A 22,342-nucleotide genomic window follows, 5' to 3' on the forward strand; every position below is an offset into this window, starting at 1 on the left:
CATTCAATTGATTGAACCTCCTGAGTCTGATTGATTGAACTGTCCTCTATACTGAACAGATCATCCTAGAAATTCACATACTTTTTCCACCATAGACATTTAATATGAGATCAGTATGTTCATCCGGGATATCTATGAACTTGCATGCAACTTTGCGCAAAAAAGAGGCTTGTCTTAGTTACCCGCGATTCAGACCCTGCAGTACCCATCTAACCATTATTTTTTCAAATACGTATCTTGTTTGGCTGTGGATTGTGCTTTTAGGTTACATTATATTGCAGTTGACAGCATATTTGCCCCCATAAAGTGCAATCTGCTTTATCAATCAGCACATTCTGTCCGAGGTTAAGACTAGGGTTAGGATTAGGTTTTGGGTTGAGGTTAATGTTAGGGTTAGGTTTTGGTTTTGGGTTGAGGTTAATGTTAGGGTTAGGATTAGAGCCAGAGTGAAGGTCAGGATAAGGCTTGGGTTGAGGTTAAGTTTAGGGTTAGGATTAGGTTTTGGGTTGAGGTTAAGGTTAGGGTTAGGATTAGGGCCAGATTTAGGGTTGAGGTTTTGGGTAAGTTTGGGTTTTACTTGATGGAAGTACCATAACAAGTCTACTTCATGCAACATATCAACACTACATCTTCAAGATATTTACCTCAATGTATTCAGAGGCTGCACTACTTTACTGTTACTTTTCTGATACTTTACTGATACTCCATTAAGAGTTTATTAATCACCTATAAAGGACCATTCAGAATATAGTGTTACCGCATATTCTATTGCCAGATTTTTCCAATTTTTTTAATGCTAAGATGTAGATCTGATGACATTTTAGGAATGCAAAAACGTTTTGACTCACAGTAGTCTAGATTTCCTCACACCACTATATTTAAGATTTGAGGCACATTATGATAGATTATGTCCCACCACACAGCCACATTCACACAGATTAGCTCTGTAATACAATTTAACTTGAGCAGTAATCCACTCCAAATGAGTCCCTGTTTTAGTACATTAAATATGACAGAGAAAAGAGCTGTTTATGTGAGTGTGTGTGTAGAGGGTGGGGGGTGGTGTAGGAAAAAAGTGTAATATTTAATAAGTACAGGGTGGAGACGGATGGGTGGAGAGAAACTGCGTGCTAACTGGATGATTCATGCTTGAATGTTGTCTTTGTGGTGAGTAGAGAAAATATTAGCAAGAAGCTGGATGATATCTCAGTTTTGGATTAGCAGCCAGGATCCTCATAGAGCTACAGTGATTGTCATGCTAGTTGCTACACCATTAATGGAAGTTAAAAGGATTTGGGCAGATTTTATAAAAGTAAAAGTGACACTCAGGGATGGCAGATATTGCAATATATATCATTAATTTATGAAGGAAGGCTCAATTTCCAGTTAGAGTTAAGGCCTAGTAATTTAAAACACATGATGCAGCAGCTACATTTAAAGACAGAGTGTCAGATGTACATACAAGTGCAGACACAGCACAAAAACTGTCTTAATGGGACCACAATATGGGTGATTTAATGTGGGCTGAAGCCCATGGACCCCACATAAATCAGGGCCTCTAATTGGCAAGCAGTGATCAACAAGTAGTGTCTCACATCCTCTTTTACAACATTTAGAGAAAAACTCATGGCATGAAGTGAGCAAAGCTAGCTAAAAGCCATTGCTAAGGTTGACTGTATTCCTAAACAAGGCGGCTGCGATTTACTATTATCAGTGGCTAACTGGAATTGTTACTGGAAGCAGCTCTCTGAGGTGCTAACCATTTAACTTTGATTGCTAACTGCTATGAGTCAAGCACTTGTAGCCAGCTAGCCTAGCAGTACAGTTTCGAGTTCGCACATGTAACAAGTTATGCTTTTTTAAAACACAAATTCTTTTTCAAAAGAATTTAAAGCAGGTCCTTAAAAAAATCAGCTCTTATTCACTCACTCAATACAGAATCTACTCCTATGCCCCAGAAGTGATTATCCCTGACACGTTTACCTGAATCTGCTGTGATGCGGTAAATATACCAGAACCTTGTTATAGTGTGTTATAGTGCATTACAGTATTCATGTTTACCATGTTCTTATGGATAGACAATATAATGCATTATGAAACCTGACATTATTAAGTTTTATACTCTTATTCTATAACATGTTATGCATGTCACTACAAACTAGCAATTATACAAGCACACAACAGGAATTATGTATGCCATTAAATGCCTCATACATTCACTTATAAAGCATTATGAATACAGGATTTACAGGAAGTGTTGCCCTGTTTATTATTTCTTACATGAAGAAAATGTTTTCTGCTCTTTACATTGTTTTACACCATTTACATTTAATAACTAATTGTCCAAAATGACTTTCACATCAACAGATGTCTGGTTAAGAGCACATCTTCTCCTATAAAGCTACCTTTTCAGAGATTCTGAGAAGCTCTGCCTGTGGCTCTCTGAGGAGCTGATTTAAGCTCTGACCTTGTGGTGTTTGTATTTTGTCTGTTGCACTGATCAGACAGAGAATGAGCTGAGGGAGGTGTGGATGGAGGAGAGGATGATACACGAGTGGAGGAGAGCGGAGGTGCCTCTGAGGAACCTGAGGAACTTTGAGCTGATCTTTGAGGCGGTGAGGGCCAAAGACGTGAGTGGCGGAGCGGCTCTGGATGACCTGGAGTTTATTGACTGCGCCCGCAGTGAGTAACACACAAACTCAAACGCAAAGAGCAGCCCACATATTCAGAGGTAATATTTTCACAAACACAGTCTGAGTACTAATGGCCTGCACAGTTCAGTGGTTTCCTTGCTTCAAGCAGACCTGATTCAATCGAGTCCACTATAATTATCCAATGAGTTGCGTCAAGTGCATTAGAGCACTTCACAGAGCAGCGCAGTTTACTCCAGGACTCAGATGTGAGTTCTTTTGTGTGGACCAGCTTGACATAATTTTCCAGTGCATTACATTAACATTTATGGCAATCTGGCAGATGTTCTTATTCAGAGTGACTTAATTTAATCGTAGTGCAGAGGTATGTCAATGTAGTAGTAGCAGTCGTGCCCAAAGACTCTTATTGGTGTAGCATGGTGTGCTTGTGAATAGGACACATCAGCCACGTTGAGGGCATGTAAAATCACCCACTACACAATACCAATGCCCAAATTACATTAATAATAATAATCATTTTTATTTATATAGCACTTTTCATGCTGGTGGCAGCTCACAGTGCAAAACATTCCAATATTAAAGTCTCCAAGTACTTAAAGAAATGTTTTTTATGCAACCCAAATAGTGAGGATGCATCACTTATTGACTTCCCAAAAAGAAACAATATCATTTATTGCAGTTTTATCACTGTCATTGCTCGTGAATCTCAGCTATAAGGCTATAGCAGCAATTCCGCTTTCTGTGTTTTTGAACAAACCAGAAAAAAAGCCAATTTTGAATTCATTGTTTTTGTCATGTCACAAAAATATAACAATTTAAATACATAAATTAGTGGGTATGGCTGCTATTGCCTTGTACATTGTCTGTAAATTTTATGATGAATGGACCAAAACAAATGGCCCTAAATTAGTTGGAAAAAAGTCTGGTTCCATTGACTTACATTAAAAGTACAGTATGTTTTTTTCCTTCTCCTGTAAAGTTGCCATTTTGGAGATATGAGGTTTTGTTCCAACAACAACTGTGAGATATATATATATATAAATATATATATATATATATATATATATATATATATATATATATATATATATATATATATATACTATATTGCCAAAAGTATTCACTCGTCTGCCTTCACACGCATATGAACTTGAGTGACATCCCATTCTTAATCCATAGGGTTTAATATGATGTCGGCCCACCCTTTGCAGCTATAACAGCTTCAACTCTTCTGGGAAGGCTTTCCACAAGGTTTAGGAGTGTGTTAATGGGAATTTTTGACCATTCTTCCAGAAGCGCATTTGTGAGGTCAGACACTGATGTTGGACGAGAAGGCCTGGCTCGCAGTCTCCACTCTAATTCATCCCAAAGGTGTTCTATCGGGTTGAGGTCAGGACTCTGTGCAGGCCAGTCAAGTTCTTCCACATCAAACTCGCTCATCCATGTCTTTATGGACTTTGCTTTTTGCACTGGTGCGCAGTCATGTTGGAACAGGAAGGGGCCATCCCCAAATTGTTCCCACAAAGTTGGGAGCATGAAATTGTCCAAAATCTCTTGGTCTGCTGAAGCATTAAGAGTTCCTTTCACTGGAACTAAGGGGCCGAGCCCAACTCCTGAAAAACAACCCCACACCATAATCCCCCTACCAAACTTTACACTTGGCACAGTGCAGTCAGACAAGTACCGTTCTCCTGGCAACCGCCAAACCCAGACTCGTCCATTGGATTGCCAGACAGAGAAGCGTGATTCATCACTCCAGAGAACACGTCTCCGCTGCCCTAGAGTCCAGTGGCGGCGCTTTACACCACTGCATTCGACGCTTTTCATTGCGTTTGGTGATGTGAGGCTTGGATGCAGCTGCTTGGCCATGGAAACCCATTCCATGAAGCTCTCTATGCACTGTTCTTAGCTAATCTGAAGGCCACATGAAGTTTGGAGGTCTGTAGCGACTGACTCCGCAGAAAGTTGGCGACCTCTGCGCACTATGCGCCTCAGCATCTGCTGACCCCACTCTGTCATTTTACGTGGCCTACCACTTCGTGGCTGAGTTGCTGTCATTCCCAATCGCTTCCACTTTGTTGTAATACCACTGACAGTTGACTGTGGAATATTTAGTAGCGAGGAAATTTTACGACTGGACTTGTTGCACAGGTGGCATCCTATCACGGTACCATGCTCGAATTTACTGAGCTCCTGAGAGCGACCCATTCTTTCACAAATGTTTGTAGAAGCAGTCTGCATGCCTAGGTTCTTGGTTTTATGACACCTGTGGCCATGGAAGTGATTGAAACACCTGAATTCAATGATTTGGATGGGTGAGTGAATACTTTTGGCAACATAGTGTATATATATATATATATATATATATATATAAAGCATGTTTCAGCCTTGACTGCTTTCTGGATGAGGTACATTACAGAACAGCCAATCAAAACAGAGCTCATTCACAGGAAAATAAAAAAGACCTAAAAATAAATATGACTTAAGGTGCTTTTCTATTTGTAGTTCAGCTCCCCTGGTCCAAACCAAAATAGGAAATGCAATATTGTTTCTGGTTCACTTATGGTTCTCACTGACATATTTGACATTCAACCAAATGTTGTAAACAAAGGTCATGTGTACAAAAAATGTCACTAATTGACTAGAATGTATGATGTACATTTGGCACGATTAACTGCGATAATATTTACTGAACATTCTAAACTATAGAATTATTGGCACCCCTCAATAAACTGGGCAAATTCCAATCATGTAAAGTAATAAATAGATATAATGAATCACATGTTCCTCACAAGTCTTGAGAGAACCTGTAAGAGTGTTGTTTTATTTTAGTGTATTCTTTCAAAAAGGTCATGGTGCAAAATTATTTACACATCTAATAAAACTCTTTATTCTTATTGCTTCCAATCTTTTAGGAACTCTATTGTTGTTTATGCCTATTTCCTGTTTCCCTGTGGTATAAATATGAGGTTACATACCTCCCCCATGTGCAGTGCTAAAGAGAAACACAAAGATCACAGTTTCAGAACTGCACAGTTCAGCTGAAACTTGGGGTTTTCAAATTTCAAAATCCACTGTAAGACACCACCTCCATGACCAGAAGCTTTTTGGAAGAGTTCCACAAAAGAAACCTTTCCTAAGAGCAAGCCACAAAATGCAGAGCCTGAACTTTGCTAAATGTCATTGGAACTACAAGTGTAATCGTGTGATGCGTTCAGATAAGACAAAATTTGACTTTATCGGTCACACACTCCAACTTCACATTTGGTGAAAAAAGGACTGCATACAATGAAATGCACCTGATATCCCCTGTCAAATATGGTGGTGGATCACTGATGCTTTGGGCCTGTTTTACTGCTAGTGGTCTAGGGGCTATTGTGAAAATCAATGGCATAACGAATACCAGGAGACTTCAGTCCTCTGCTAGAAAAAAGAAGCTGTTGGTGGACTTTTCAGCAAGATAGTGACCCCAAACACACATAAAAATCCACACAGAGATGCACATGGGAACAAAAAAAATCAAAGTTTTGCCATGGTCAGTCTCCAGGTTTGAATCTAGTTGAAAACCTGTGGTGTTTTGAAAAGGGCAGCCCACAAGCAACAACCCAAGAAGAACAAGGAACTGGAACAATTCTGCATGGAGGAGTGGTTCAGGATCCCTCAACAAGTGTTTTCTAACCTTGTCAAGCATTACAGAAAGCAACTCAGCACTGTTATTCTTGCCAGGGGAGGCTTAAAACTAATAATAGGGGTTGTAAAAATAAAAATATGTAGCTTACTTATTTGTCCAGAATATTACTTATTACGTGTGGTTTATTTTATATATTGATTGTAGGTCATTTTCCAAGTCCAAGTTGCCAATAATTCTGAAGTTGACTGTATGTGTGGTGATATTCTACAACAGTGAACCTGCATTATCTTGGTTTTTGCATGATGTGAAGTAGTATGAAATCACTATAGCACACAGCCTCAAGTGACTTACTGCTTTTATAAGTTGGTGAAATTGTGGCGCATTAATACACAAAATAACTGAAGTGTTTGCTCATGTCTGAGACTCTGTTCCATCATTTGGAATTCAACTGACGCCAACCTCCTCGCATTTATTTGGTGCATGATTCGAATGACAGTGTTCTCATGTTCTAAGGAACTACACTAATGGAGCATATACCCCAAAGTTCACTTAAATTGAAACAAACCTGCCATGTGTGAACACGCTCTAAAAGACAGTACAGCATCATCACCTGATCAAAATTATTAGAGCTGATTGCAGTTGTTGAGGCTGATTGCAGTGCTTTTCCATAGTCTTGACTGCTCCAACTGGTGCTATAACACCTCTAGAGGGCACTAATGAGTAATTTTGTTTTTCTGAGCTCAGGCTGTCTTCTGTTGGCAGCTACTAACTTTTGACAGCTAGGAAGTAAAATAGCTAATCAGCTAATTTGGATAATTTGGCTTAGACTTGTATTTCAGTAGTTGCACAAAATGAACAAACACAGACAATGAAATTGTTAATCGCAGTTATGTATATAACAATTAATCATCAGCTAAAACTTCATAATCGTGATAGGCCTGTTTCATTCTGTAGTTATTGTTGGTTGTTCTGAACTCAATGTTATATACTTCATTTTAGGGATTTGACGATGCTCATATTCTCAAGTATGATATTGACTGTCAATTCTGAGAAAAAAGCCCAGTAATTTGAGTGTGACATATAACATAAGCCCTGCCTCCACCCCACCCATGTTGCTCAGAATGCACCCAGTTACCTAGGTTTGGTCAAGGAGAACAACTAGGAGGCCCTCAGAAGAGACAGGAGGGTGTATGGACTTTTTAAAGTTTAGATTCACTGTTTCAAATTCATTTTTTTTAAACTGTATTGATGTCATGACACCCTTACTTTATCTTATAGTCTATACTATTGTCTGAAAAGTAGTATTATCTGCCAGAGGAACCGTGTTCCATTCCTCATTTAACACTCAGCTTTGATGGGAAAGAATGACGATAAAGTTTGACTTGACTGGAGAAAAACACTGCCACAGACACGATTACACCCACGAGACTCGCCTCACACTTTCCTTACACATACCTTTCACAGTGTGAGTGATTACACTATCTTTGGGCCAGAGAGCTCGCTTAACACAAAGAAAGAGAGTTTGATTTCCATCTGGAGCGATACACACAAACACTCGCACAGCTGACATTCAGACGAGGTGTTTCTCTCTCTCCTCACAACTTTTAATTTCCCCCTGGTCTCACTGTTGGTTTAATATTCATGTAGATACATGACCATCAGCACCCCTTGGGCAGATCTCAGCAGTGCCTAATGAAAATATCACATCGCGCTGTTAATTGGATGAGAAAAAGACACTGATCTGCTAAATTTGACAAGCTTGTTTTTTTTTCTTCCCACATGAAAGAGCAGAGAAGCTCTTTAGCTTGACAGTGGGGGAAAAATGTAATTTCTAGTCTGTCAACTCTGAAGTTTAATAATGAAAGTTGAGTTTGGGAGAACTCGGCAGTGTAATGTTTGAGGAGCTTCAAAGGAAAGAAAGGGAGATTGGGGCTGTACGTAGCGTTACTCAGACTCAGATTTAATCACAGTAGTTTACAGTGTAGACATTCACTCACATTACAGACTCTGTATACTTACATAGACACACATGTATTGTCAGTGCACACCTGTCTGTATATATTAACCCCTTAACATTCCAGGTTTATAACATACAAATGCTTATTATTCATTAACTATAGGGGCTTCAATGCAAACTAATGGAGCTTTTCTCAGGTTATAGAAGTGTGTAATAAAATGCTGGCAGGCCCATGGCTTGGTAAGGGGTTAAAGTTATACTTCAGTGTTTTCCAACTAATGTCCATCTGCTGCATGCATTTTGTACCATCTGTTACTGTGGACAGAATTTTGATACATTTCCTTGGGCTTAAAAAAGAACAGACGATGTACAGAGTTGAGTACACTTGTAATGGAAGCCAATGGGCAGTTGCTGAATTCCATGAACCAACCTTTGAAATACCTGACTATTAGGCTTGGACAGTAATGTAACTTTAGACAAACAATTATTGTCTGATTACTGTTTAAAGACAAGGTTTTTTTTCCATTTTTTTCTATGTATAGGTACTTGATTGTGTAATATGTACTCAATTCAAGTAAATGACTCACTGATCATTATGATGTATTACCACCCACATACAACTTCTTGAGAGAATTAAGTTATATAACTTTTTATTGTTCTACCCAGCTGTCATAGTAACACATTTAGCAGCAGGATACATGGTCACTCGCTTTTACAGCCAACAATCTAAGCAGTTAACCAAAGTATGTAAGAAAGATGTAAACACACTGAAGTTATTCCGGGTTGAATGACAACATGAATCAATGTTTATTAATAAAATCCAGAATAGGATTCCAGGGAACGCTTCAGGGAGAATCATAGCTTGTCAAGCTTGATACATAATAGAAGTTCTCGGATCCATCCGTCATGTGTTGGAGGGGAGGCCTGTTTCCATTTAAGAAGAATGGCACTTTGGCCAGTATAGTAGTGAAGGCAATAACACATTGTGAAGTAGCAGGCAGGCACAAATCAGCAGTGATGCCAAACAGTGCTGTTAAGCTATTAGGGTTTAAATCACAGTTGAGGGCTTGATTAAGTGTGTGAAATTTTTTAGACCAAAAACTAGTACATCGGGGGCGTGTCCAACACGTGCACATGATTGGCTGGAGATTTACTTCGTTTACATCCGTTACAAGCATCACTTTGATTCGGAAATATTTGTGCCAGCCTCACATTGATGAAGTTAGCTTTGTAGAGCACCTTACACTGCAGTAAACCATGTCTGGAGCATATGGATGCGGAGTATACCTGGTTTAGCGTGCGAGTTAATTGGTCATCCGAAATAGCAATTTCTTGGTCCTCTTCCCAGGACCTTTTAAAGTTTCAGTAGGAGCTGCTTGTAAGGAATTAACTAAGTTATAAATAGTAGATATGAGTGATTCTGCAAAATTTATGGTACTGCAAATGATCAAGGGTAAGAAACTGATTGATATGGGATTCTCAAGGACAGTTGGGGAAATAGGGGAAAAAGTTTTGAACGAAATGTCTGACCTGAAAGAAGCGGAAAAGATGACGACTGGATAAGTTGAATTTAGTTGATAAGTGTGGAAAAGATGAAAAGACACCATCCTTATATAATCAAGAACTGTGGTAAGGCCATAATTTGACCATTATATGGATTGAGGCTGTATGTAAACCGTAGTGTTTCCTAAATTGGAGCCAGATCTTAATAGTACTAGTAACAACTGGATTGGTAGAGGCTTTGTTAACAGATATGGGAAGCTGGGAGCAAATTACAGCATATAGAGAATGTCACGAGGACGAGATTTCAATATGAGCCCAAGGTGGAAGAGCATATGATGCTTTCCAATTGGCTCGGTAAAGTAGTTTTTGAATGTTACAAGCCCAGTAGTAGTGACGAAAGTTAGGGAGCCCTAAGCCTCCTTTAGACTTTGGAAGAGCTGACCTCTTGAGATGTGCAGACTTGTTGTCCCATAGAAATGAATTCAGCAGATTGTCAAGGTTGACAAAAAAGGACTTACTAATGAACACTGGGATGTGTTTCATTTTAATCAAGCTGACACGACCAATAATGGATAATGGAAAGGAGGCCCACCTAGATATATATATATATATATATATATATATATATATATATATATATATATATGTCTAATTTATATCTAGCAAATTGTCATAGCTGAAGGTTCATATGCAGCAGATCAGGTTGATAAAACAATGGAGAAATTTCTGTCTTTCTTTCTTGGTTGTTTTATGTATCTTGTGTGTCTTGCGCTGTCCTCCCTTCCTGGTCGTAAAAGCAGAGAGGCATTTAACAACATAATGAGAGCAGCGCTCAGCTCAGCTCTCATCAGCTCTACTTTAATACTCAGTGTGTGCGTGTGAATGCTAAAGAAGTAATCAAATCTGAAATGGCGTGTCAGTATCAAAGGCTCTCTTATTCTTTCAAACACTGCAGTAACAACAATCAAGGTTAAGTTTAGGTTTAAATTGTGCTGTACTGTTCCTCAAGCATGCTGGAGGTTGCTACAGATTGTTAAGCTCTTAATGCTGGCTGCTAACACAGTTTCGCCTGTAGCTTTCTCTGGGGAAGCTGGAAAGAAGAGCAGTTTCTGCTTTTGCTGCCTGTGGTTACCTGAGGTATGATGTGGTTCAGTCTTTTAAAGAAACGTGCAATAGATGAAGTGTTAGAGTCTCATTTGAATCTGATGCTTGTCTAAAAAGCCAAAAATGGACCAGCAACTCGACTTTGACTTCAGCACCAGTGACTTGGACTTTGACTCGGACTTGAGCATGACTCGGAAATACTCAAGACTGCAGACAGGACCCTACACTTATTTTTCATGTGAATAAATTTGTTTCCTGCCGTAAATTGAATAAACAGCAATGTTGTCAAGTGTCGGCTACAGTGCTTATGCTCTTTATTTTATTTCAGTAGACAAGACAAGGGGTAGAGCTCAAGTTTGCATCCATAAACTGGAAACAAGTGAAGCATCAATAGCATCAGTGCACCCTCGCTTAGTATTAAACATCAGTCTTACTGGAGAAACTCACCACGTGAATTGACCATTTTCCTCATGGCAGCAACACTAAAGAAACACAGCTGTCTGTATTTGACCGCTTTAACAGCTTCTGCAGGTAAAACAAGTGCAACATTCACCATGAGGCTGAAGTTGATCTTTCATTCGCCAGCTTCGTATTGGAATTTGCCATTCCACCTTAAATGATGCAGCAGTCAGGCACCGGAATGTAACTGCTGCACCATTTAAGGTGGAACGGAAAATTCAGATAAGAAGCTGGCAAAAAAAGGTCAACTTCAGCTTCGTACATTCGCCATCATTTTGCTGTCATTTCTGTAAACTTTGTTCAGTTTGGTTTCTGTTATCACATGTGCCCAGTGTTCCCAAAAATTGGGACTTGAATCGAGACTCGACTATCTTGACTTGGGACTTGACTGGGGACTTAAGTGTGAAGACTTGAGACTTACTTGTTATTTGCAACTTAGTGACTTGTTCCCAGTTCTGATGTATTGTATTGCACTTATGCTGTCTTAAGTCTGTATTTTGTATCTTTCTTTGTAGGTGTCAGCACTGACTCATTTCTGGCAGTATCTGAGGTCAAGGGTACTTATTTGTACGATATATATGTGGACAACAATGCACTTTTGTGGATAAGAGTGTCTGCTAAATGCCATAAATGTAAATGTAAACTTACCTGAACACTTAAATGCTGGGTGATGTGATAACCTACGTTAATACTACGTTTATTGTACCTAACATAGGTGAGATTGTCCTAATAACGCAACTGTGTTAAACAGGCTCTGTACTGCAGGCCTATAACATGCCTGTACAAAAAGCCACCTCAGTGGTATGCTGTACATTTTAGAACATCCTCACACCACAGCGTCAGGTTTCAGACTGAAAAAACTACTTCAGTCTCAGGAAAAACACATGAGTAAAACACTCTGAGTAAAAACATGTCTCAGCTCTCAAACATCATGCAAAACAGGTCGTTTCAAACAGCCTCAGGTCAAACACCTTCAGAGAAGAATGCAAAGGGCTAAGCTAAGTGGCCTCAAACTCTCAAAGTCAAAGTTCATGTGGCATTTGCAAATCCGTTCTTTTATACATTGTTTATTACAGTTTTGTTGCCACAATCTCAGCTTTCATTGATCTGTGCTTTATTACTCTTATTCTTTTTTATTTGACAAAGATTAAGACTTAACTCGTGTACTACCACTGTATGTTCTCCTATATCTACTTCAGTGTAAGGAAACATTGAAAAATTACTAAAAATAAAACACTACCCACCCGATCTGGTTTAACTGTTTATCACAGTTATTTTCTACACTGTTATTTTTACCCTAGTAACAGGACTCTGTATCAGCACAGGCCTATGAGAAACCAACGATTTTGTCTTTTAAATGGTATCATGATGTGTTTAATTCGACCAGTGACATGAAAGAACAAGGTAACTAAGGTCAATTTTGATTTCAAGTTGAACTGTAAGTAAGGTCACCGAGGTTGTGTTTGCAAAGAATAAGCCATTAATGTCCAGTGCCGTTCAATAAAGGTGTAATCTTCATTGATTTACAGTATAAGTAGCTGTGAAAGACTTTTCAAAAACATTGCTGATGCAATCTTTTGGCAAACATCAACACGGCTTTAAGTGTGATTTTGATACTGATGACAGATCTGGCAGTGGGCAAAGTAGTTGAGATTTATACACTGCCTTTCAAAAGTTTGGGTAATTTTTTGAACGTTGTTTAATTTTCATTGTTACCTGCAAAGGTTGTGTTAACATGAAGAAGATATTTTGCAGCGTTCCTCTTCATGTTCATCAAAGTGTCTACTGGTATTAGGAACTGGTTTTGCCTAAATAATGATTTAACAGTTTCTTTTCCAGTTTTTAAGGCACATTCTATAAATAGTTTTGGTTTCGACAGCTAAAAGGTGTTTTTTGTACTGACATCACAAGAAGAGGTAAAAGTTTGCATTGTATGCCATTATTCCCAAAGCAGCACTGTCAAAAATACTGTTTTAAGAAAGACTGCAGATTTTAACATCTTTAATATCATCCAAAAAACTCTGACAATGCTGAATCAGCTTCAGTACATGAAATCAAGCGCCAGGCCTACCAGCACCTAATTTACATACCATTTACGTGAAGCACACCCTAATTCAAGTAGACATTTCAAAAGAGAGCCTATAAAATGACAGCATTCAGCTTGTGAGCCAGTGGGTGTTCTCATAGGCAGAGTTTGAGGTTGAGCAGTGAAGAACGATGACTGGGAAGAATAAAATGTGAAATAAACAAAAGGTCTTATTATTGGTACAGATGATATTGATAATAGTTTTGGTTAGCTGCACATAAATCAGTTTTTTAGGTTGTTAAAATAGTGCGCTCTGCCAGACGTGAGTCTGATGGTACACATATGCCAGAAAAAATCAGAAATTGCTGAATAACAAAACTGTCAGTGAAATTTGTGTTCTTTCATTTCACCAGCACATTTGACTGTTTGCAACTTTGATGAATAAGGGCAATAAAGTTTCAGCTTCACAAAACATAACAAATGCAGCTGTGGTTAATTTGTTACACAGCAGTAGTTACCAACTTTCTCTGTTAACCCAGGTTCAGACATTCAAGCTGTGATTAATCCTTGTGTGCATGCACATGAAAACGTGTCGGCTATGACAAACAACCAATTGTATGAAACAAGTCAAGTAGCTTATTTTCACACACACACACACACACAAACACACACACACGCACATATTTTCTAAGCAGCTTATCCTCCTGGGTAGCGGGGGGTGCTGGAGCCTATCCCAGCACTCACTGGGCAGAAGGCAGGAAACACCCTGGACAGTTTGCCAGTCCATCACAGGGCTGGTCTTATTAAAAATCCTACAGCAATATGTTAGAAAGTAAAGCCTTTATAATGGCAAAAAGTCACCACTGCCACTGAGTTAGTGTTTATATGAGAAATGATTGCTTTTTTTTTTGATATTTGTAAAGTGTGACCTGAAAAGTGATGTTGTTCATCTAATTGACATCTGTTGCCTAAAAAGGAGCTGGAGGGGTTAAGCTCCATCAATCCAAAATCCACAACTTTACCTACTCTAGAGCAGGTTAGATGTGCAGCATTAGTTGCCATGCTGATGTATCCCACTAAAAAGTGATGAGAGAAAATCCAGGGTTATATCAAACTAAACTTAAAGTTAGCTGGCTAAGCTAGAAACCCTGCTTTGTGAGTTGTTTGTCTTTAATATTGTAAACAGGCAAACAAAATTTTATCATTTCCATTTAAATATTTGGAGAAGCTGAGTGTACCCAAACTTTTGAGGAGATGTGTATTTGTTTAATCTAGTTTTATAGTTCTTTGAAGGTGCTGTGGACGTTAGCAGATGCTTATTCATGCACTCTGGTTCTGTGAGCAGGTGTTGCTCATTAGATTAACCTTGTGTAATAAACAGTTGGCCCAGAGCTGGTTTTCAGTGACGCACAGGCTTGGCTTCAGCTTCATTTCGAAAATCTTCCTGGCATGTTGGACATATTGGAACTCTGGTGCAATTCTGTTCACTCAACAAGTGTGTTTATCCAGTTGGATGTAAAAGTTTGGGCACCCCTGGTCAAATTACATGTTTTGTCGATTTTCTAAGTGAAAATAAGTTACGCATCCTCTACAGAGAACACATGTCTGTATATTTAAATCCACAATTACTGTTTATTTGCTGAATTTAACATTTTAAAAAGGCATACAATGTGGCTTGTGCAAAAGTTTTATATATTATATTTAACATATTTTACATTTTATATTCAACATATTAAAAGGACATATAGTGTGGCCTGTGCAAAAGTTTTACATTTTATATTTTATATATTTTTTTCCTAGTATGTTAAGCTCAGCAGTAAATAGAATCTGTGCATTAAAATTAGCAGAAAAATGCCATGTTTAAGTTTGAGGGGGTGTTATTTTCACTTGGAAAATCAACAAAACATGTTATTTGACCTGGAATGTCTTTTGCCTCTGTATTTACACTGTGTGTGTGTGTGTGTGTGTGTGTGTGTGTGTGTGTGTGTGTGTGTGTGTGTGTTTGTTTCAGGTGTCATCCACCCTGGCTCCTGCCCTGCAGCTACAGATTTTGTGTGTAACAACGGAGATTGTATCGATTCCAGTCTAGTGTGTGATAATAAGGGCGATTGTGCTGATAGGTCTGACGAACTGGACTGCAGTGAGTACATCTAATACAACACCTGTTACTTTCAGAAAAAAACTGCACCTTTCAGGGTGTCACTGGGGTGGCACCCTCAAGAGTACATCTTCAGTACCTTCAGTTAGGGAGCATTATTGTACCATATTCCATTGCAGTTACGTATTTTTAAGTTGCATAAGACTCCATACACACTGACATAACTGCAGACTTTATATTTTATTTTTCTCTTTTAAAAAAGTTAAGTTACACAAGGTACAGATATGCACCGTTCCCCTGGCAAAAAGTGAATGTAGTGTAATTTTAAAACTCATTTAAGGTGCACAATTGGATCCTAAGGACTTTATTGTACTTTGAGGGTACATTTACATTGGTTGTATCTCAGGGGTCTAAATTTAATTTTACTTTAAATTTTTTTCTGACAGTCTACTTTCTTCTAATCGCGAGAGGTTGAGAGTTGTTACTGTTGGTTGTGCTTTCCTATTTGAAACAAATTATGCAATTACATGGTTAAATGGTTTTTCGTCTTACTGTCCCATGAGTTCTGTGTATTAGCTGGGTAAATGCGAGGCACAAACTTAATAGTACTAGGTAATTATTTGGGTAACATTATGGTACATTTTGAGACAGTCTAACTAAATTACACTAAAATAACCAACAGATTCTAGCTATTAAGCAGATAAAGCACATGGTACGTTATCTCAAAAATGCAAAAAAATGTTCGAAGTAAAAAGGCGATAAGTACAAATGAACAAATTACATTTCACAGTAATGTCACACATTTGGACAGGTAAAGTAAAAGGTAGTAAATAGTCATGGTAAATGGTGAGAACCTAGTAAATGCATGGTAAGACTTTTACACCCCAGATTAAGTTTCATTTATAAGTGACTATCATGTACATACTATGCTAATAAGAGCAAGAGGAAGAAACCTTGAGAGGAACTAAGACTCAAAAGGGGAACCCATCTTCCTCTGGTCGACACCGGATAGCAAACAATAATACAAGAGTAAAATGAACAGAGTATAAGGTTTTAATATTTAACATTAGTGTAAAATATTAAAATAAAGAAAATGGGAAAAGCAGGAGAGGCAATGGCTCTGATTAAATATAAAGCAGCAGCATCAGGAGGGTCAGTTCATGCAGGTGAGGTTGGCACAGCATTGTACAGCAGGAAGCTCCATGATGGCCAAACTGGTCCAGAAGGCTGACGAGCAGTGGATACCTGATTAAGGCAACAGCATCAAACCGCACATAGGCAGTTATTCAGCTCAGCAGAGAAACACACAGGCAATTAGTTCTGTTAAGAGAGACTGATTACAGCATACAGTGTTAACAGTGACTCTGGCAGGTCAGCAGTGACTCTGGCAAGTCGAGCTATTACAGCCTAACTAAAAGTGAGAGCTAGAATGTAACAAAGACATGAGGGCTCCCTGCAATATCAACACCCCTCTGCTCCACCGTCAACAAACTTGAGTGAACGCATGAGAGCAGCGGGACCACAGTTTACCATTATACTCTATATCCATGAACCCCCAGATATGAACCTTTTAACTAACAGGAAAACTAATTACCAAGACTTGACTAGGCTAGACTCAAAGACTGAGGCTGTGTCTGAGTCCCTGAACACTGACTGCAAGATTATTCCAAAGCTGGGGGGCTTTGTATGAAAGGGCTCTCCCCCCTGATGTAACTTTATTAATTCTAGGTACTAATAGTAAGCCAGCACCTTGTGATCTAAGTCAGCGTGATGGGTCGTAATAGGAGAGAAATTCACTCAGGTACTAAAGGACGAGGACATTTAGAGCTTTATATGTCAGAATTTGCAGTGTAGTGTAGATTTGATAAAACTGGGCTGATATGGTCAAACTTTCTGGTCTTGTGAGGACTCTGGCTGCAGCGTTCTGGACAAACTGAAGCTTGTTAGGCTTTTGCTGGAACATCCAGACAGCAGAGCCTTACAGTGATCCAGCCTTGAGGTAATAAATGCATGAACTAGCTTTTCTGCATCCTGTAGAGACAGTGTATTTCTTAATTTGGATGGAGGAAAGCTATTCTAGTAATATTGGTTATTCATGCATTGAAGGACAGATCAGGATCGATCGTGACACCGTTTTTACAGATGTACCCAATGCAACTGAGAAACTATTAAATTTAAGTGTTAAATTAGACATTTTTTTCTAGCAGCTTTTAGACCAAGAAGAAGAACCTCTGTTTTGTCGGAGTGGAATAGGATGAAGTTACTCGACAGCCGACCTTTATGTCTTTTACACAGTTCTCAACCTCATTAAGTTAAAGTTTATCATCTGGTTTGGTCGATATGTACAGTTGTGTGTCATCAGCGTAGCAGTAGAAATTGATGTGTTTACTGACACTGGTACCCAGTGGTAGCATATATAATATTAATAATAAAGGTCCTAAAACAGCCTTGGGGAACACCATACTTTACTTTTGTAGGAACAGATGATTCACCGTTTACATTCACATACTGATAGCGTTCAGTCAGGTAAGATCTGAACCAGGAAAGACCTATTTCTGTTACTCCTACAAGGTTTTTTTTAGCCTATCTGGTAAGATATAGTGGTCTATTGTAAGAGATCATTTACAATTTTCACTAGTGTTGTCTCTGTACTATGATTAGGTCTTAATCCAGACTGAATTTTTGTCTTTTTGAATCTTATATGTGATTCCTATGCAATTAGGAACTTAGTTGTTGTGCCACAGCTTTTTCCAAAATATTTGATAAAAAGGGAAGATTAATGATTGGTCTATAATTTGATAGCTCGCAGGGATCAAGATCTGACAAAATTTCTTTGAGTTAAAATGGAGGAATTGGATCTAATATGCAAGAAAAAGATTTTGGGAAGGAAATAATTTAACTAGCTCAGTTTGTTGAAGTAACGTAACTGATTCCAGCCCCTCTGCTGTAGTTACAAGATCCGGATTAGCTTTGCAGGGCAGCAGGTTTGTAGAAGTTAGCAGTGTGTTTTGAATTTTTGACTGACAGCTACTGATCTGGGGTTCAGTAGCTGTTTGGTTCTTAATCAATTTAGAAATTGTGCTAAAAAATAATATAGGATTATTCTTATTGTTTTCTATGAGAGAGGAGAGATAGGTTGAGCATGCTGCAGTAAGTGCCCTTCTGTAGTCTATAAGGCTCTCCTTCCAGGCGGAATGGAACACTTCTAGTTTAGTCGGGCCCCATTGTCGCTCTAATTATCCGACAGTCTGTTTTAAAGTTCGAGGATGATCATTGTACCACGGGGCAAGCTTTTTCTGCCTTATTCTACTTTTTAATGGAGCCACATTATCTAGAGTAGAATGGAAAGTATTCTCATTCAATCTGGGAGGTTTCTAATAAAGCTACTTGCTGTGGAGGATGTTATAGTCCACTTAACAAGATAGTGTGGCGATCAATGTATATGACCACTAGAGCAAATTTCATATAAGATTAGGTAATGATCTGAGACTGCTGTGGTCTGAAGAATGGCTAAATTATCATGTTTACACCAAAGGTCAAAATTAAGTCAAAGAGTGTGGTTGCAGTAATGTGTGGCTCACTTTGTATTTTGATTGAAACAAACAGAGTCTACATCATACATCTTTAAGCATTAACGCCACACCCACAGGCTCAAAAAGAGGGTCTTGCTCAATATTTAGGTCTCAAATGCTAAATCAACATTGTACTGATGAAAATGCTAGATCATTCACTTACATCTTACATAATATGTTCGATAAGTTTTGACTGAGGTATCTTTGAACCCTCTTTCTCCATGAATGTTCACATAATCATCAGATTCATCCGATCCAGGAAAGGGTCTGCAGCACGGCTGACAATACAAAATATTCACCCATTTCCATCAGAGAGGTCTCCAAAAATTGCATAGTGCAGCTTTAAGTTTAACTTGAGATGCACCATCATGTTACCCAAAATTATTACATGGTACTTTAGAGTTTCACAATATACCAGTTAATAACTACAACTTGGGGGCTTTTATAGGTAGCATTACTCATTAATTACATAGTTAATTACACAATAAATTATGTTTGTATTTGATTTACGTTCAAGAGCTTTGAGTCTGCACTTCTCTTTTCAGTTTGTTTTGATGTTAAGAAACAAGAAAAAACATGACAAAAATGTAAAGGATGTTTTTCTCTCCACAAGACAAGACTGTTCAACATAATTCATCAAATTCAAATCATAACAAAACATCTCCTCCTCCACTTATGAATACAAATGTGGTGTGGATTGAAAGTAAGAAATAATTAAGATTTAGCACTTTTTATCTGTCAGTTTGGTCAGGAACAGAACCCTATAAAGAAACCGAACCTTAATCTTTTGCACTTCATCAGCCGTTCGGCATCCAGACTCAGACGCAGCCGTTTTATAATTACCTTGTCTTTTGATTTACAACTAATGTTCAGGCATAAAAAGTAATTCTCACACTAAGTGCTGTATTATTTAGTTTCTGCTTGAGGAGACCAACTCAATAAAACATTGCATTACATTCTGGGAGACGGGAACTCGGCTGTTATTTCTTTCTATATAAGAAATGAATCATCTCTGTTTTGTGTTCTGCAGCTGGCCTGGTAGGAGCCTGTAACTTTAACATGCCTGAGGACCAGTGGGAGCAGGAGTGCCAGCTGCAGCAGGACCAGAATGATACTTTTGACTGGCAGATCGGTCGAGGTCAGATGAGTCAAGGAACTGGACCCTCTGCTGACCACAGCCCTGGTAGGTGCTGCTGGCGTACAGTAGCAGTCCTTGAATGAGACCCTGCTCAGTGAAACAGTCCTCACAGTGTGAGGTTTTTTTTGGAACATTTCCTGTAAATTACATAGATTATGCATAGAACCGAAAGTTATGTATGTTATATAAAGAGATGATTATGAAATAGGTCACCCTTATGGCAAGTTGCATCAGATGGTCTTCTGTTCGAGACCAGCACTCTCGTGTTCTTCTGCGAAACTGATGTCACTATAATCACTGGCTGATTAGACAGCTTCCCGGCTTTGAATGGTGCTGAATTATTGTAACATTCTAGTGTCATTACAGGAATTCATAGAGAGGAAATTGAGCCATTCTTCCATTTATTGAACTCCTTAGGGGGATAATCAAGGCTGCAGTGAGAGATCAGAGGATGAATGGAAAGACTCCTGCAAAGCAGTGTAAATGTGATCTCTAAAAGAAACTAATGTGCATGAAATGTAGCTGTTAAATGCATACTGTTGATAATATTTAACCCTTTTGAATAAATCAATAGCATATCGTCACTGTCCAAAGAAAACCATGCATCTCCATTTTTGTTCCTTTTAATTTCATGACGAATGGACCAATGGAAATGCTTCAAAATCACTTGAAATCAAATCTCTTTGCGTTAACGTACATTAAAATGTAACAGTACTTTTGTGTTTCTTTGCTGAATTTAACATATTGGAGAAAAAATGATAAAAACATAAAATGTGGCCTGCGCCAAAGTTGTGCTACATGTTATATTTTATGGTTTTTTTGTTCAGCTGTAAATGCTGCATTTAAGTGTGTTCTCTGTCGAGTTTATGCTTATATTTATACTTAGAAAATCAACAAAATATGTAATTTGACAATTATACATATATGTTTCAAAGCAATTATGAAATAATTGATTATACTACGCTAAAAGAAATGTAATTTAACTAAAAGCCTAATGTTTAATGAGATAATATTTCCATATTTTCTAATATCTGTATTATTACAGTTTAATAATAGTAACATACAGGCTGCTAGTGATTAAATGTCAGAAGTGAAAATGTCACACATGTACACTCACGTGTATGACATTTCACACTACATACATTCAGCACATACAGTATATACATTTGAGACATGTTGATATGTAGTGTCTGTAATGTGTGAGAAATGCTCTGCTGACCGGCTCTCCTGTGTTTGTGAACTGTGTAAGACGGGTCAGGGGGATACCTGTATGTGAACTCGGCCGTGCAGCGAGAGGGGGACGTTGCCAGGGTAACCACCCAGCAGGAGTTTCCCACCAGCATTGGTGTGTGCCATCTGCGATTCTGGTTCCACATGTACGGCTCTAAACGCATGGGTACACTGAAGGTGAGAAGGAGAAACAGAGAGAGGGTAGGGTAACCTGGCAAGTGTAAAATCTGTTATTGTTTGGCAAGGAAGCTGAATTTTGAATTAGATCAAGATTAAATGAAAAAAATAGTCTAATTATCATTTTTCCATTCTATATTGAAATGAAACAACATAGCATGTTATGACAGCTGACTTTTTAGTGGTAAAATGTCCATTTCACAGTTTGTCTCCTGTTTGTAACAGTGTCCTTTTCACATGCAATTCCTCACTATGCTGGACATTTTAATCCTGACAAAAGTTCTAGACCAAGTCGCTTCCAAAGATGACACAAAATGGCCTGAACTGTCCTACGTCAAGGTAGTTTTTCAATGAGAAAAAGAGAGACAAAAGCGCTTTGAGTGGCTAAAATGACTGGACAAACTTCTCATTTTACAGCAAGAAGCAAACAAAATAAAATATACGTAACTCATTTCAGTGGTATTACCACTAGCAATATGTTCATAACATCCTATAAACAGCAATGTTAAACCTATTTTACTTAAGAGCCTGAGAAAATATGCATAAGTCTGTCAGTCATGGCACATCATAAGGCTTCATTAAGATCTTATAAGAATAAATAAAACACTCACAAAAATATATTTCTCTGTTATAACAGAGTATCAGTATCAAAATCTTCACAATATAACTACAATTTTCCAGAAAGTGTCAAGGAAAGTGTTATGACACAGCAGGTGTTGACATTGCGGTTGATAAAAGCAGCCATTATGACAACTGCTGCTTATATTAAGAAGCCTTTATAAATGTTTATGTAGGT

General features: G+C 38.3%; 1 protein-coding gene across 1 annotated transcript in view; it reads left to right on the forward strand.

Annotated features, from left to right (window-relative positions):
- malrd1 (MAM and LDL receptor class A domain containing 1) overlaps positions 1 to 22,342 on the forward strand; it is a 92,131-nt gene that overhangs the window by 53,630 nt on the left and 16,159 nt on the right. The window contains 4 exon segments of the mRNA XM_036596398.1: positions 2,505 to 2,682; positions 15,343 to 15,471; positions 20,032 to 20,184; positions 21,389 to 21,546. Of these exon segments, the coding sequence (XP_036452291.1) occupies positions 2,505 to 2,682; positions 15,343 to 15,471; positions 20,032 to 20,184; positions 21,389 to 21,546 (618 nt within the window).

Source organism: Colossoma macropomum, unplaced genomic scaffold (genome assembly GCF_904425465.1).
Source record: "Colossoma macropomum unplaced genomic scaffold, Colossoma_macropomum, whole genome shotgun sequence".
Taxonomy (NCBI): Eukaryota; Metazoa; Chordata; class Actinopteri; order Characiformes; family Serrasalmidae; genus Colossoma; species Colossoma macropomum.